The sequence below is a fragment of the Colias philodice genome, chromosome 31, assembly GCF_061535455.1.
Source record: "Colias philodice isolate Cphi_HAF_F1 chromosome 31, ilColPhil1 Martin Lab GWU primary, whole genome shotgun sequence".
Lineage (NCBI taxonomy): Eukaryota > Metazoa > Arthropoda > Insecta > Lepidoptera > Pieridae > Colias > Colias philodice.
Window position 1 is genome coordinate 1,119,904 of NC_143116.1, and position 16,444 is coordinate 1,136,347.

Consider the following 16,444-nt stretch of genomic DNA (forward strand, 5'->3'; position numbering starts at 1 on the left):
GGTCCATTTGGTCCATTTCCTTGTGAGCTGGGTGTAGAGCCGTTAGGTCCATTTCCTTGTGAGCTGGGTGTAGAACCGCTAGGTCCACTAGGTCCACTAGGTCCATTTGGTCCATTTCCTTGTGAGCTAGGTGTAGAACCGTTAGGTCCACTAGGTCCATTTGGTCCATTTCCTTGTGAGCTAGGTGTAGAACCGTTAGGTCCACTAGGTCCATTTGGTCCATTTCCTTGTGAGCTGGGTGTAGAGCCGTTAGGTTCATTTCCTTGTGAGCTGGGTGTAGAGCCGTTAGGTTCATTTCCTTGTGAGCTAGGTGTAGAGCCGTTAGGTCCACTAGGTCCATTTGGTCCATTTCCTTGTGAGCTAGGTGTAGAACCGTTAGGTCCACTAGGACCATTTGGTCCATTTCCTTGTGAGCTGGGTGTAGAGCCGTTAGGTCCATTTCCTTGTGAGCTGGGTGTAGAACCGCTAGGTCCACTAGGTCCATTTGGTCCATTTCCTTGTGAGCTAGGTGTAGAACCGTTAGGTCCACTAGGTTCATTTGGTCCATTTGGTCCATTTTCTTGTGAGCTGGGTGTAGAGCCGTTAGGTCCATTTCCTTGTGAGCTAGGTGTAGAACCGTTAGGTCCACTAGGTCCATTTGGTCCATTTCCTTGTGAGCTAGGTGTAGAACCGTTAGGTCCACTATGACCATTTGGTCCATTTGGTCCATTTCCTTGTGAGCTGGGTGTAGAGCCGTTAGGTCCATTTCCTTGTGAGCTAGGTGCAGAGCCGTTAGGTCCACTAGGACCATTTGGTCCATTTCCTTGTGAGTTGGGTGTAGAGCCGTTAGGTCCATTTCCTTGTGAGCTAGGTGTAGAACCGTTAGGTCCACTAGTACCATTTGGTCCATTTGGTCCATTTCCTTGTGAGCTGGGTGTAGAGCCGTTAGGTTCATTTCCTTGTGAGCTAGGTGTAGAGTCGTTAGGTCCACTAGGTCCATTTGGTCCATTTCCTTGTGAGCTGGGTGTAGAGCCGTTAGGTCCATTTCCTTGTGAGCTGGGTGTAGAACCGCTAGGTCCACTAGGTCCATTTGGTCCATTTCCTTGTGAGCTAGGTGTAGAACCGTTAGGTCCACTAGGTCCATTTGGTCCATTTCCTTGTGAGCTAGGTGTAGAACCGTTAGGTCCACTAGGACCATTTGGTCCATTTGGTCCATTTCCTTGTGAGCTGGGTGTAGAGCCGTTAGGTCCATTTCCTTGTGAGCTGGGTGTAGAACCGCTAGGTCCACTAGGTCCATTTGGTCCATTTCCTTGTGAGCTAGGTGTAGAACCGTTAGGTCCACTGGGTCCATTCGGTCCATTTGGTCCATTTCCTTGTGAGCTGGGTGTAGAGCCGTTAGGTCCATTTCCTTGTAAGCTAGGTGTAGAGCCGTTAGGTCCACTAGGACCATTTGATCCATTTGGTCCATTTCCTTGTGAGCTGGGTGTAGAGCCGTTAGGTCCATTTCCTTGTGAGCTGGATGTAGAACCGCTAGGTCCACTAGGTCCATTTGGTCCATTTCCTTGTGAGCTAGGTGTAGAACCGTTAGGTCCATTTGGTCCATTTGGTCCATCTCCTTGTGAGCTGGGTGTAGAGCCGTTAGGTCCATTTCCTTGTGAGCTAGGTGCAGAGCCGTTAGGTCCACTAGGTCCATTTGGTCCATTTCCTTGTGAGCTAGGTGTAGAACCGTTAGGTCCACTAGGTCCACTAGGTCCATTTGGTCCATTTCCTAGTGAGCTAGGCGTAGAACCGTTAGGTCCACTAGGTCCACTAGGTCCATTTGGTCCATTTCCTTGTGAGCTGGGTGTAGAGCCGTTAGGTTCATTTCCTTGTGACCTAGGTGTAGAGCCGTTAGGTCCACTAGGTCCATTTGGTCCATTTCCTTGTGAGCTAGGTGTAGAACCGTTAGGTCCACTAGGTCCACTAGGTCCATTTGGTCCATTTCCTTGTGAGCTAGGTGTAGAACCGTTAGGTCCACTAGGTCCACTAGGTCCATTTGGTCCATTTCCTTGTGAGCTAGGTGTAGAACCGTTAGGTCCACTAGGTCCATTTGGTCCATTTCCTTGTGAGCTAGGCGTAGAACCGTTAGGTCCACTAGGTCCATTTGGTCCATTTCCTTGTGAGCTGGGTGTAGAGCCGTTAGGTTCATTTCCTTGTGAGCTAGGTGTAGAGCCGTTAGGTCCACTAGGTCCATTTGGTCCATTTCCTTGTGAGCTAGGTGTAGAACCGTTAGGTCCACTAGGTCCACTAGGTCCATTTGGTCCATTTCCTTGTGAGCTAGGTGTAGAACCGTTAGGTCCACTAGTACCATTTGGTCCATTTGGTCCATTTCCTTGTGAGCTAGGTGTAGAGCCGTTAGGTCCACTAGGTCCATTTGGTCCATTTCCTTGTGAGCTAGGTGTAGAACCGTTAGGTCCACTAGGTCCATTTGGTCCATTTGGTCCATTTCCTTGTGAGCTGGGTGTAGAGCCGTTAGGTCCATTTCCTTGTGAGCTGGGTGTAGAACCGCTAGGTCCACTAGGTCCACTAGGTTCATTTGGTCCATTTCCTTGTGAGCTAGGTGTAGAACCGTTAGGTCCACTAGGTCCACTAGGTCCATTTGGTCCATTTCCTTGTGAGCTGGGTGTAGAGCCGTTAGGTTCATTTCCTTGTGAGCTAGGTGTAGAGCCGTTAGGTCCACTAGGTCCATTTGGTCCATTTCCTTGTGAGCTAGGTGTAGAACCGTTAGGTCCACTAGGTCCATTTGGTCCATTTGGTCCATTTCCTTGTGAGCTGGGTGTAGAGCCGTTAGGTCCATTTCCTTGTGAGCTGGGTGTAGAACCGCTAGGTCCACTAGGTCCACTAGGTCCATTTGGTCCATTTCCTTGTGAGCTAGGTGTAGAGCCGTTAGGTCCACTAGGTCCATTTGGTCCATTTCCTTGTGAGCTAGGTGTAGAACCGTTAGGTCCACTAGGTCCATTTGGTCCATTTCCTTGTGAGCTAGGTGTAGAACCGTTAGGTCCACTAGGACCATTTGGTCCATTTGGTCCATTTCCTTGTGAGCTGGGTGTAGAGCCGTTAGGTCCATTTCCTTGTGAGCTAGGAGGTCCGTGAGGTCCACTAGGTCCATTTGGTCCATTTCCTGGTGAGCTAGGTGTAGAACCGTTAGGTCCACTAGGTCCACTAGGTCCATTTGGTCCATTTCCTTGTGAGCTAGGTGTGGAACCGTGTGGTCCATTGGGTCCATTTCCGTGTGAGCTAGGTGTAGAACCGTTAGGTCCACTAGGTCCATTTGGTCCATTTCCTTGTGAGCTAGGTGTGGAACCGTGTGGTCCATTGGGTCCATTTCCGTGTGAGCTAGGTGTGGAACCGTGTGGTCCATTGGGTCCATTTCCGTGTGAGCTAGGTGTGGAACCGTTAGGTCCATTAGGTCCATTCGTCACTGGTTTTTGTGTTGTATTTTGCGGTGGTTTGTTGTTCTTAATGTAATCAATTTGTTTTGTAAAATCTGCAAAAGAAATATATTAATTGTTTTTAATTAGTATTGACTTTAATAATACGAGCAGTCCGGGATAAAACCTATCCAATGTGTTAATCCAAGTTCCCTTAATATGTGTGCTAAATTTCATTTTAATCGATTCAGTAGTATTTGCGTGAAAGAGTAACATACATACATCCATCCTCACAAACTTTCGCATTTATAATATTAAGTAGGAAGGATTATTTTACGAAAAATAATATATAAAAATTACTTACCGTTATGCTTTGTGACGATTGACAGTACCAAAAGTGCATCAACGAAAGCTGAAATAAAATTAAATAATTAGTATTTAAAAACACACGAGCACACGTGTCAGAAGTGAAACTTCTTTGGATTCAAAATCGTCGCCTTACTCCATGACGTGACGGTATTGAAATGACTATTTTATAAAATACTAGCGACCCGCCCCGGCTTCGCACGGGTGCAATGCTGATACTAAATACACTACAGAAAAACTGTGAACGTTGTATATAAAAACATAGCGGCCCGCTCCGGCTTCGCACGGGTATAAAATAGATAGCCGGGCGGCCGGCCGGTACCGCCGCAAACGCTACGTCCCGCAATTTTTAAATCTGTAATATCTTCGAAAATATTCACTTAAATCATACGGTGTAAAGGGCCATATAGATCTATATTAAATGAACAATGTATTCAAGGTATTTAATTGGTTAAGGATTAATGCTGTATTGGTTAAAATCGCTTCGAAAATTAGCCATTCTTTGTCGTAAAAAGTAAATGACAAAAAAAAGTTATTGTGGGTTATCCATAAGAGATAGACATATACGCGGACTTTTCTGTAGACCTTTTCAATGTGTATAATACTTAGTACATTATTTTGATAAAACTCGTAGGGTTCAGCCTGCGTTTGCAATGTAAGCGGAAAAAATTTAATTTTTTACGACATCACATTAGAAACCTCAAAAATAACAGTACTTCTCTATTATTTAATGGATGTTATTATACATATAAAACTTCCTCTTGAATCACTCTATCTATGAAAAAAAACCGCATCAAAATCCGTTGCGTAGTTTCAAAGATTTAAGCGTACAAAGGGACATAGGGACAGAGAAAGCGACTTTGTTTTATACTATGTAGTGATAGTGATTTGATTAATAATGTATACTCACTTGTCTTTTTAGTGAACTGCAACAATTTTCTGACACAATTCTCGAGAGCTGAAACAAAAAAAAAATTTTAAATATTTTTTTTTTATAAAATCGGAATTAAAAAATTGTACAAGTGTTTAATAACATTCAGGAAAAGGTGAATTCATTTTTTTTTTTAATTTAAAAATTTTATGCTGACGATTAATGTATTTTTTTAAACTGATATTATTCAATAAATTTTTTTTTTATATTTTTCACTACATTTTTTTTAATATGTAAAGAATAAATAAATTTACTTACTTTGTGTTTTGCTTAAAGTGATGAAAATATTGAAGAATTGGATGACATCTGTAAAAAGATGAAATTACTTAATTTTGATGATTTGTGATAAAACCGCTCAGCCGATTTGGATAGAATTTAGAATACAGATAGATAGCAATAAAATATAGATATCTTTACTAATATCCGTAGTATATTATTATTAGTCTGTGCTAATATTATAAATCTGAACGGTTTTTTGTTTGTTTGTTGGTTAAAACACGCTAATCTCAGGAACTACTGGTCCGATTTGAAAAATTATTTCGGTGGTAGATAGCCAATTTATCGAGGAAGGCTATAGGCTATCATCACGCTAAGACCAACAGGAGCTATTAAGTTAGATTTTGAAAAACTTACCAGTCCTTGTGTGTTTGTGGATGATGTCGAAACATTCGAATAGTCCTGAAAAATAATTATATTAATTTTTTTAATAATTCATCATCATTCATCATCATCATCATAGTCATCATATAGATTCAAGATGGAGTATTGCCAACTTAATTAATATTACATTGTCTATTATAGACTAATGCCAACACATCAATTAAAAAAAGCGTGTGTGCCGAGCACACGTGTCAGAAGTGAAACTTCTTAAGCAAGATTCAACCACCAAATCGTCGCCTCACTCCATGACGTGACGGTATTGCCATGACGCGACATTGAAATTTTTCTCTCAATAAAGAAGTTTCGCTTAAAAAATTATACTTTCAAATAAATAAAATGTTACTTACCATGAACATTTAACAAGGAATAGATTTTAGTAATGGCGGTCGTCAAATTTGTTGTTTTTGTTATACGTAAGAATGTTTTGAATATAACAATAATATCTACAGTTGTGTAGATCTTGAAGCGACGTATTATTATGAAGATATCTGAAAAAAATATATATGTATTTATAATATGTAAAGAAAAACAAGCTTATAAAAACATCTTTCATCATCTTTGTTTTTTAAGTATTTGTTCATTTTTCTGTTTGAATTAGAAATATATGCCAAAATAGATAAAAAAAAATAACTAATAATTTATGAAAACATCACTTTATAAGTAAGGACATGAAAATATCTGAATAGATTCAATAATGTATAAAAATTAAGAAATTATAAATTTTAAACCACTTTTAATATTCGAATTTAAATATTTTATACTATTCAACTGTTTTTGAAGAAATCAAAAATAATGTTTATTACAATTATTCAAAAACCAAAGAAACATTATGTATTGTATTCAAAATACTTTCAATTGTTTTGTAAGCTAACAGCTTATTTCCTCTAAAAACTGTATCAAAATATGTTTACTTGTTTTATTGCTTTTCTAATACAGATATTTAAAAAAATCTTACCAGTTTCCCTTGTAATGGTAGTAATAATTCTCCATGCGTGAATTATAGCTGAAAATGAAAAAAAATTATAATAAAAATATATATTTTTTAATTCTACAAACTTAATAAATAGATTAAAATCCGATACAAAACCTTTTTAAAGTAAGTAGGTATTTAAATTGAAAATAAAAATAATTTAAAATAAAATCTCATCATCTCTTGTAGTTTTAAATTAAGTTTAAGATAAAAATTAATCTTGCTGTTTTTACATGATGTAGTTTATAAAAAAAAACAGTATTACATATATGTAAAAAAAATACTACATTACATTTTTTAAAGCTATGTTTTTTGAGCCAGATAAAGTTCTGAGGTAAAATAAAAAGAAACTGTCGAATTGAGCACATTTTTTGAAGTCCGTTGAAAACGTAAAAGATAGATAAATTGAAAATTAACTTACTTTTAGTTTCAGTAATCTTTATGAGTTGTCTGAAGAAATCTATTATGTCTGTGTGGCCTGATTCCTTCTGAATATTCTCCAGAATTGTCAGGACGTCGGCTGCAAAAGATTAAGGATAAAAGATTGGGGGTAAAAGATAAAATGTAAAAGGTAAAATATAAAAGATATAACAAGATATGAATATAATAAGATTGTCTTTTTGAAGATTATATTTACATATTATACTTAAGGAAATATTATTTAATACATATTTTTCAATTATTTATAAGAATTTTAATTCTTAAAAGTAATAATATATATTTTTGTGTCGTATTCTTAATTTTTTTTTAACAATCACCATAATACCTTACTTTTTAAGCTATTGCATAGCTTTTATCTCAGGCTTTGAGCGCGGCGACCGAATGTAAAAATTCCGTAACGAAAAAACCTAACACCCCCCACTCCAACCGGCACAGCGATGCGATGCTATGCAATAGCGCAACCGCGGCAGTCGAGAGTGACACACGTATTTTTTTTTCCTTTATACATATAATTTATATCCATAAAATTTACCTTTGGTTTTTGTCAAACTGGATATATCTCTAAAGGCCTCTTCTAAAGTTTTCTTTTGTGTCAAATCCAAAATACTTTGCAAGAAATGGAGTGGGTCCCGTTTTCTTGTTATGTTGTTGATACGTTGGAATAATTGGGTAATGGCTGTAAGAAAAAATATATCTTTTATTATATAAGTTTAAGTAAGTGAAGTCCCATGTCAGGGGCAGATGTATTATACATCTGTTTCACTGATCGATTTTCTTTAGGGACAAGTCGGTGATCAGCCTTCTGTGTCCTACCAGACTGAGACCTTTTTTTTCTTCGTCTTCACCGGGAATCGAACCCTCGGTGCTACGCTCACGCGTCAACCACTGTACCAAGGAGGCAGTCAATCTTGTTTATCACATATTACGTGCCATTAGCCATTTTCAAATGAAATGAACTATGTAGTCTAAAAAAACACAGAGATTTTTTGTTCTATTTTCTTATCAAAATTAAAAAAAATCTCAATTGTTGTATACTTATGTATATATTATTATGAATTCAACTATTTTTGAAAGTAACTTTTTTTAATCAATTTAATATCTATACCCAAAAATGAATCACTATTTTCTTTGGACCTGGCATCACGCGTGAACGGCTGGACCGATTTCGATAATTCTTATTTTGATGTATTTTTTGCCAGGAGAGGGATCTTGAGGAGAAGGAAAACCGCAAGTTTTTTGCGCCTCTTAATTAAAAAAATGTGTGCGTGTACTAGTGTACGTAGTGCACGTAAGAAGTGAAACTTCTTTATGACCTTATTTTTTCAAAAATAATTTACTATACGCAACTTTACAGAAGTACGTCGAATTAAAGATGGCGCGTAACGGAAAAATGTCACGCGTAACGAAAAAATGTTACACTAAATTGTTTTCCAACCCCGATAAAGAAGTTTCACTTCATAATGTGAAAACTTAACGACTATTTCAACTCCACGGGTTTGACAATTCGCGCAAATACAGGACAACGTCAGTCGGGTACAGCTAGTAAACTATATAAATTACATTATTTCATAAAATTTGACGTATTTAGGGCTGATTTTTCAATCCTTGGTTAAAACTTATTCGTCGAATAATGTATAAAACTACCATTTTAAAAATGTATTCTAATTGCCCGTATTTGACAGTTTACGTGACATTTTAATACGATCGTGTAATACTTTATTGGACGGATAAGTTTTAACCAAGCATTGAAAAATCGGCCCTTAATGAAAATTCTCAATTTCCCATACTCACTCTTGACATTAAAAACTCTGCGAATTATTATAACAATTCTGTCGATTCTAGTTTCTCCTGTAATTCTGTACAATGAAGTAATTACGTCCCTCAAGTTAATTCTGCCTGCATCTTGTAGTATTTGTTCAACTGCATATCTGAAATCTGTGGAAAATAATATAAAATTAGTAAGTAAAAAATAAAAAAAATTCACTTAAGTAAGTCATGAAAAAAAAACACCCTTTGATCTATACTATAATTTTATAAAGCTGAAGAGTTTGTTTGTTTATTTGTTTGTTTGAATGTGCTAATCTCAGGAACAACTGGTCCGATTTGAAAAATTATTTAATAGCCCATTTACATATCATCACGCTAAGACCAACAGGAGCGGAGCAATGCGGGTGAAACCGCGAAGCGCAGCTAGTAAAATGATATTATTGTATTATCACCGATCCTTGATAAGTGTACAAAGTTTTAATTAAATCTGTACCTTTAAAATCAAAATCGAGTCTAAAGGAGTCGGTTACAAACAAACATACAGGTGAAGATCATAAAAAATGAAAAAGTTACTGAAGTAAATGTAACTTAATTGAAGTAAGAGTTATTACAGTAAATGAAAGTAATTGGCATTAAAAGTCAGCAAAGTAAATGTAACTTATTGGCAATACTAATTATTATTTAAGTAAATGAAACTATGTGATTGGTATTAAAAGTTAATAAAGTTAATGTAATATTTGGTAATCAAAGTTGTTAAAGTGAATATAAATGAAAATAACAAATAAAGTGAATTTTATTCTTTAAAAAAATGGGGCAAAATAAAAATATTTTTATATGTATATTAATATAATTAACTTACTAGACAATCCAGTGAAATCCTTGATAATCCAGATACATTTGGCGAAACTGCTTTCATTCAACAATCTCTTCAATTCAATGGGCCCTTCTCCGAGTTCTGGAAAGTGTTTTTTTTTTTTGTTATATTGTCTCCTAATATATCTTCTTATATATAAAAATGAATCGCAAAATGTGTTGGTAAGCGCATATCTCGAGAATGGCTGAACCGATTTCGATAATTCTTTTTTTATTATATTCCTTAAAGTACGAGGATGGTTCTTATGTAGAGAAAACGTAAATATTATGTACCACGGGCGAAGCCGGGGCGGACCGCTAGTCCTACTTATAAAGCTTTGTTACCACTTTTAAAAATTGAAGTAATTTATGTATCATTTTTATCATATCATGATATAAATTATTATTTTTCGTATACTTCATTGATAGTTTTTAAAGTAATAAAAATATTTTCTTACCATTTACTCTCATGGCTCCCATAAGGCTGTTGAAAGTTGCTTCCCAATCTGTTAAAATAATATTTTTATTTGTGTTAAATAAATAAGAATATTAATATTAATAATATTCTGTTTAGTAATACATATTTAATACAATGTATTACATTTTACAAAAAAATGCTATTATTCTTATATATAAAAATGAATCGCAAAATGTGTTGGTAAGCGCATAACTCGAGAACGGCTGAACCGATTTCGATAATTCTTTTTTTATTATATTCCTTGAAGTACCAGGATGGTTCTTATGTAGAGAAAACATAAATATGTACCACGGGCGAAGCCGGGGCGGACCGCTAGTTTTAAATAAATTCAAATATTATTTTTTGAGTAAATAAAAATGAATTGTGCATTGTTTTAATTTTTTGATGCAATCTGCTGGATCTATTTTGATGATATTTCACACATTTTTCATTTCTCTTTATTCTTGATTCTTAGCGTAATTATTAAGGTATCTAACCATCGATTCTTAAGGAATTTAGAAACAATGAAAAATATTCATTAGGTATAATTAAATTAAACTATATTTATGCTTTTTTCATATGAATCTATAGAAATTACTTCAAAACACAGAAAAAATACAATTTTCTTACCAGGATCCGATTTAAGAGCTGAAAAGATTGCAGGCAAAGCGGCTGGACCTTCACCGGCTGTGATCTTATTGATGTAACTTTGCACACCGTCCAAACCTGTGGAAAATATAACATTATTACATTGAGTTACTATGTACTACGTACTAGAGAGGGCATCGCTACTACACTATTTGTAACACGAGTTAGAGCCAAGCGTCTCAAACATCGCTCATATCTATGACTCACTAGCCGCACCACGCGTGCCCCGCACCGCCGGCCGCGCTTGTCGCACAGATTTTGTTCGTGGTGTCCTCTCTATACGTAGTAATAATACCTCAATGCATTATTATGACATTTTAATCAAAATAGGTATTTTTTTTAATTGAAATAAATGAAAGAATTTTGCAAATGAATGCTATGAAAAAAAAAATGTATGTACCTACATTGTAAAATACAAAATTAAATTAAATTATCTATACTAATATTATAAAGCTGAAAAGTTTGTTTGAACACGCTAATCTCAGGAACTACTGGTCCGATTTGAAAAATTCGTTCGGTGTTAGATAGCCCATTTATCGAGGAAGGCTATATATCATCACGATAAGACCAACAGGAGCGGAGCCACGCTGGTGAAACCGCGAAGCGCAGCTAATTCTCTCATCTTTCTAAATAAAAATACATTCTATTTTATTCAAATACAATACCTGTGGGGTTTTGTATGCCTTGAAGATGTTCTGCCTCGTGGTCGAAAATATCAAGAACTTCAGGTAAAGCTGCAATAAAAATATAAATATATTAAAATATATTGATTTTTAATACAAAATGGCGGATTTATCCCAGTTTTTCAATATTATCATAAAATTTAATTGTTTTAAGAATGATTAATTTGAATATTTCCTTTTTTTTCTTAAAAAAAGCAAGTTAACGGTGCTTACAATTAAAAATTTTGCAGTTAGTTATTTTTGAAATTTTTTAAACACATGAGTTACTATCTATGTACCATCAAACTCAAAACTCAAACTCAAACATTTATTTATTCAATTAGACTTCTTTTAGAAGCACTTTCGAATCGTCATTACATATTTTTAACATTTACCACCGATTCGGAAAGCAGTATCTATGGAGAAGAACCGGCAAGAAACTCCATAGTTGCTCTTAATTGTTTTTTGTGCGTTTTTACATAATATTATAAAAATATAAATTATTTGCAAATAATATTACCTATATTTAAAATAAAATAAAAATAACTTACTCTTCCTACTAGACAGACGTTGTAAAAGTTCCCATACTCCTTCAATATTATTGTGTCCAGTCAAAGGTTTCAATGCTTCAAAAGCTGTGTGAGGATCTGTGAACATATAATTCAAACTCAACTCAAACTCAAACTCAAACACGTAGTAACATTGAAAATTGAAATTATAACTCATATTAAAGATCACGTTCGGACTTAAATTCAAACTCTATTTTCAACTCAAAGACAATCCTAAACTAAAACTGAAATAAAAATTTATTCAACGACACATCTTTTATAAGCGTTTTTAAAAAATCAAACTGACATTAATGTTCTAATGTTAAAAGATTTTTTTTTAAATAATTTTAAATGAATATAAAAACAATCACTTATTATTTGATATTTCTTACCTTGTTCACCGGTGAGCAGTCTCAAAAGTCGTAGAAGAGATTTGATGTCTGTAAAAATTTATAAAAAAAATATTATTTATAAAAATATTCGAAAGAAAAATAATTCTTTGTTAATCTTCTGGCAAAACCTTCAATTTTTTATTTATTAATAATTGTAGTAATAAAAGGGACCTCATAATTCACTTTTTCAAATGTAAATATTTGTAGGTATGTCAGACCCAGACCTCTAAAAAATTGGAAATACTAAATCGTCAATTATAACAATCACCCATATGTGTGTAAAAATCAATAAAATCAAAAGAAACAGTTCAAACTATAATTATCAAAAAAATGTTTGTTTGTTACTCTATCCCCATAAAATTGCTATACTTACGCGTAGTTCTAGATAGCTTGGCCATCATTTGTTCATAAAAACTCCATCCTCTTGAACCTCTGCACAGTTTCAGGAAATTGAATATTTGAGAATTCGCTATAAAAAAAGAAAAAATATTAAAACAATTAAGTACTAATAAAGAATAAGGATTTGAACATAACAAACAATGTAGAAACAGATGTTTGTATGTTGACGATTTAAATGAAAAATACGAAATCGGTTTAAAATTATTATTTTTCTATTGAAAAAGCTACATCGCTACATGGGCATGGTAATGACAAAAGTTTGATTTATTTATTATTTACTAGAGGTCCGCCCCGGCTTCGCCCGTGGTACATATTTCGCAATAAAATGTAGCCTATGTCCTTTCTCGGGTATCAAAATATCTCCATACCAAATTTCATGCAAATTGGTTCAGTAGTTTAGGCGTGATTGAGTAACAGACAGACAGACAGAGTTACTTTCGCATTTATAATACATATTAGTATGGATTAATAATTTGTATTTATACAGGGTGTCCCACTGTTGGTAAGCTAGTCCCACTGTTGGTAAACTAAGCTCAAAGGAGGTTTTTTGCATACGCTGAGTACGTATAAAGTACTTTTAAAATTCCAGACGCATTTTTTTTCAAATATGTAGATGAATTCTTAAAACTCTATGTCCCGCCCAACTTTGCCATCCGCACGTGAGCTATAGTAGACAAAATGCTCACATTAACGAAGCGGTATATGCCGGCTGCGCGAAGCTAGAGAAGAAAACATGGATTTTCAGGAAAAATTTAGCAATAAATTTTTGATGTAACTTTGTTGTTTAAGAATTTTTTACATGATCAGTGTATGCAAAACTACAAGTCCCTTCGCGCTTAGTATACCAATAGTGGGACACCCTGTATATTTTATTAATTAATTAAAAAACCAGTAAAAATGATAAAAGAATAGGTAACACTTAATTATCAAAGTATACTTACATTTCAGATTTGTCACCTTCGTCAAGTAGTTCAAGAATTGATTCCTTTCTGTAAACAAAAAAAAACATGAAGAATTAAAAAATAAATATTCGATTTTTTAAGTCAGACAATTTTTTTTTTTCGAAAGCTAACCGAAAATTTATTGCCTTGTTCTTTCATTTACATTTTTCCCGTGGATGAAACCGCGGGGCAAGTCTAGTATGTAAACCATTGATATATCTTTTTAATTTTTAATAGTACATTATTACCCAGTTTAACACTAGATGACGTTGTACGAATCACGAATCTATACTAATATTATAAAGCTGAAGAGTTTGTTTGTTTGAACGCGCTAATCTCAGGTCCGCTTTGAAAATTATTTCGGTGTTAGATAGCCCATTTATCGAGGAAGGCTGTATTATCATCACGCTAAGACCAACAGGAGCTGAGCAATGCGGGTGAAACCGCGGGGCACTACTAGTTTTTAAATAAACAAGTTACTTCCAATAACTTCATTATTTACTTAGCAATGGCACACATAAATTAAATATTAATTTATTATTTAATTATAATGTTTGTTCAAGTGAAATATAACTGCCTATTTCATGGTCTATTTGATTTTGAATAAAATAACGAACTACGTCATATTTTGTTTGTTTAACTGTTGATAATTTGTATCCGTGAATATATTTTTGTTATTATTAACTTTTAAATACTAAAAAACGTTTAAAATAAGTATAGGAATTTTAGAACATAAGTAATAAAACACAACTGTCTTACCACAAAAATCTTTAGACAGGGTTTAACTTTAAGCGCGGGTTCTCTTTAATCTGGTTTTGTCGTATTTCACATAGATATCTAGTGACAGATCCCTGGTTTAAAGTTAGACTGTGTTTAAATTGTTTTGTTGTTAACCTAATTGTTAAAAATTTTTAAATGTCGAACATTACAGAACTTTTTTCTAGTTTTTTTTTTTTCAAATAATCTGTCAAAATGACGTTTGATGGTTCCAAAACTCTTTTTTTAATGTTAATTCAAATTGCCCTATATTTAACAAATGAATACATGTAATATTTCTTACCCCTGAATCCGGAATACTTGAAGAGGTAGTCACCAAGTTGGTTGTGATCTGTAACATAAAAAAGAATAAGTAACATGTCAATTTTTGGAGGGAAAAACGATAGAGACGTTGTCTGTTCTAGAATGATTTATAAATATTTTCAAAAATTTTTTAATAAATTATTAAAATTATATAATCGTATGTAGTAGTAATAAAATACTAATTTTTTGAATATTTATGGAATATACCTTTGAAGGTAATTAATAAAAATGTATTTATATAGATATTTTGGTTCTTATATTATGATTACTTACTGCGCACTCCGAATATTTCGTCCAAGGGGTCGAGAAGTCCTGTAAAATATGCGAGTTATAAAATCCTTTATTTTGATAGATATATAAGTAACTTAAGTAGGATTTTTAACGTTAATTTTTTTTTAAGAAACAAGAATACAGCAAAAGCAAGAAATCTATACTTAATATGTACATATTATAAAGCTGAAGAGTTTATTTGTTTGAACGCGCTAATCTCAGGACCTACTGGTCCGATTTGAAAAATTCTTCGGTGTTAGATAGCCATTTTATCAAGGAAGAAGGCTATATATCATCACGCTAAAACCAACAGAAGCGGAGCAATGCGGGTGAAACCGCGGGACACAGCTAGTAATATATAAGATACTAGCTGTGCTCTGCCTCCTCGAGCCTTCCTCAATAAATGGGCTATCTAACACCCAAAGAATTTTTAAAATCGCACCAGTAGTTCCCGAGATTAGAGCGTTCAGACAAACAAACAAACTTTTTATGTTTATAATATTAGTATAGATAATACTAGCGGTCCGCCCCGGCTTCGCCCGTGGTACCTACACGTTTAAACTATCCTATCTCTCAAGTTGGATCGAACTGCACATGGAGTGCGAATTTTATTATAATCGGTTAAGTGGTTTAGGAGTCCATTGAGGACAAACATTGTGACACGAGATTTATATATATTAAGATAATATCTATATCTTACCACCCGAGCCATGTCCGCCAAGCACCCCTTGGTCCACATGATCATGTACTTGTTGTACTGTTCTGACAGCGTTGCCAACTGTGCCTAACGCGTTGCCAAGGAGACCGCCATTTTGTTGTGGTTGGTGTCTTTGGTGCACTGTGAAATAAGGACAGATCATTTAAACGTGTGAAACGTATCTATTACATTACTAGCTTTTTCAAAGAAAAACCCGCGTTCCCGTGGGATTTCCGCGATAAAACCTATCCTATGTGTTAATCCAAGTTACCCTCTATATGTGGGCTAAATTTCATTTTAATCGGTTCAGTAGTATTTTCGAGAAAGAGTAACAAACATACACACACATCCACCCTCACAAACTTTCGCATTTATATTATTAGTAGGATAGTAGGAATTAGGATAGGATATGATAGGACTAGCGGTCCTCCTTGGTGAAGTGGTTGTCGCGTGAGCATAGAACCGAATCCTAGGTTCCATTCCCGGTGGAGACGAAGAAAAAAATATCTCAAAAAATGAACACAGAAAGCTGATCACCTACTTGTCCAGAAAATCGATCAGTGAAACAGATGTATAATGCATCTGCCCCTTACCCCACTAGGGGACATGCAACTTCACTTTACTAGCGGTCCGCACCAGATTCGCTCGTGGTGTACATGTTTACGTTATGTTCGTACTTCAAGGAATATTATAAAAAAATAATTAACGAAATCGGTTCAGCCGTTCTTGAGTTTTGCGCTTAGTGATTCATTTTTATTACATCGATAAATTAAAGACATTATCGGATTTAAAACGCGATTTAACGAGCGTGGTCACTGGGAGATTGTAATAATATGCTAAAAATTGTAATCTAGTGTTTTCGTATCGTGTTACGACATAATGCAATAATTTTTTTATGCCAGCAAAGAGAGATAACTATAGATAATAAATCTAAGGATGTTCACAATCTTACGACAGCATATACATCTTTAGCG

General features: G+C 34.7%; 1 protein-coding gene across 1 annotated transcript in view; it reads right to left on the bottom strand.

Moving 5' to 3' along the window:
• Positions 1–16,444, bottom strand: part of LOC149475022 (uncharacterized) — a 32,071-nt gene that overhangs the window by 14,016 nt on the left and 1,611 nt on the right. The window contains exons 4-24 of the mRNA XM_089713751.1: positions 15,474–15,611; positions 14,777–14,815; positions 14,484–14,531; positions 13,424–13,471; positions 12,457–12,552; positions 12,084–12,131; positions 11,695–11,790; positions 11,147–11,215; positions 10,464–10,559; positions 9,835–9,882; positions 9,384–9,479; positions 8,549–8,692; positions 7,290–7,433; positions 6,738–6,836; positions 6,302–6,349; positions 5,694–5,834; positions 5,320–5,364; positions 4,945–4,992; positions 4,666–4,713; positions 3,754–3,801; positions 3,119–3,505 (exon numbers count right to left, since the gene is read on the bottom strand). Of these exons, the coding sequence (XP_089569877.1) occupies positions 3,119–3,505; positions 3,754–3,801; positions 4,666–4,713; positions 4,945–4,992; positions 5,320–5,364; positions 5,694–5,834; positions 6,302–6,349; positions 6,738–6,836; positions 7,290–7,433; positions 8,549–8,692; positions 9,384–9,479; positions 9,835–9,882; positions 10,464–10,559; positions 11,147–11,215; positions 11,695–11,790; positions 12,084–12,131; positions 12,457–12,552; positions 13,424–13,471; positions 14,484–14,531; positions 14,777–14,815; positions 15,474–15,611 (1,974 nt within the window). The remainder of the gene's footprint in view (positions 1–3,118; positions 3,506–3,753; positions 3,802–4,665; positions 4,714–4,944; positions 4,993–5,319; positions 5,365–5,693; positions 5,835–6,301; positions 6,350–6,737; positions 6,837–7,289; positions 7,434–8,548; positions 8,693–9,383; positions 9,480–9,834; positions 9,883–10,463; positions 10,560–11,146; positions 11,216–11,694; positions 11,791–12,083; positions 12,132–12,456; positions 12,553–13,423; positions 13,472–14,483; positions 14,532–14,776; positions 14,816–15,473; positions 15,612–16,444) is intronic.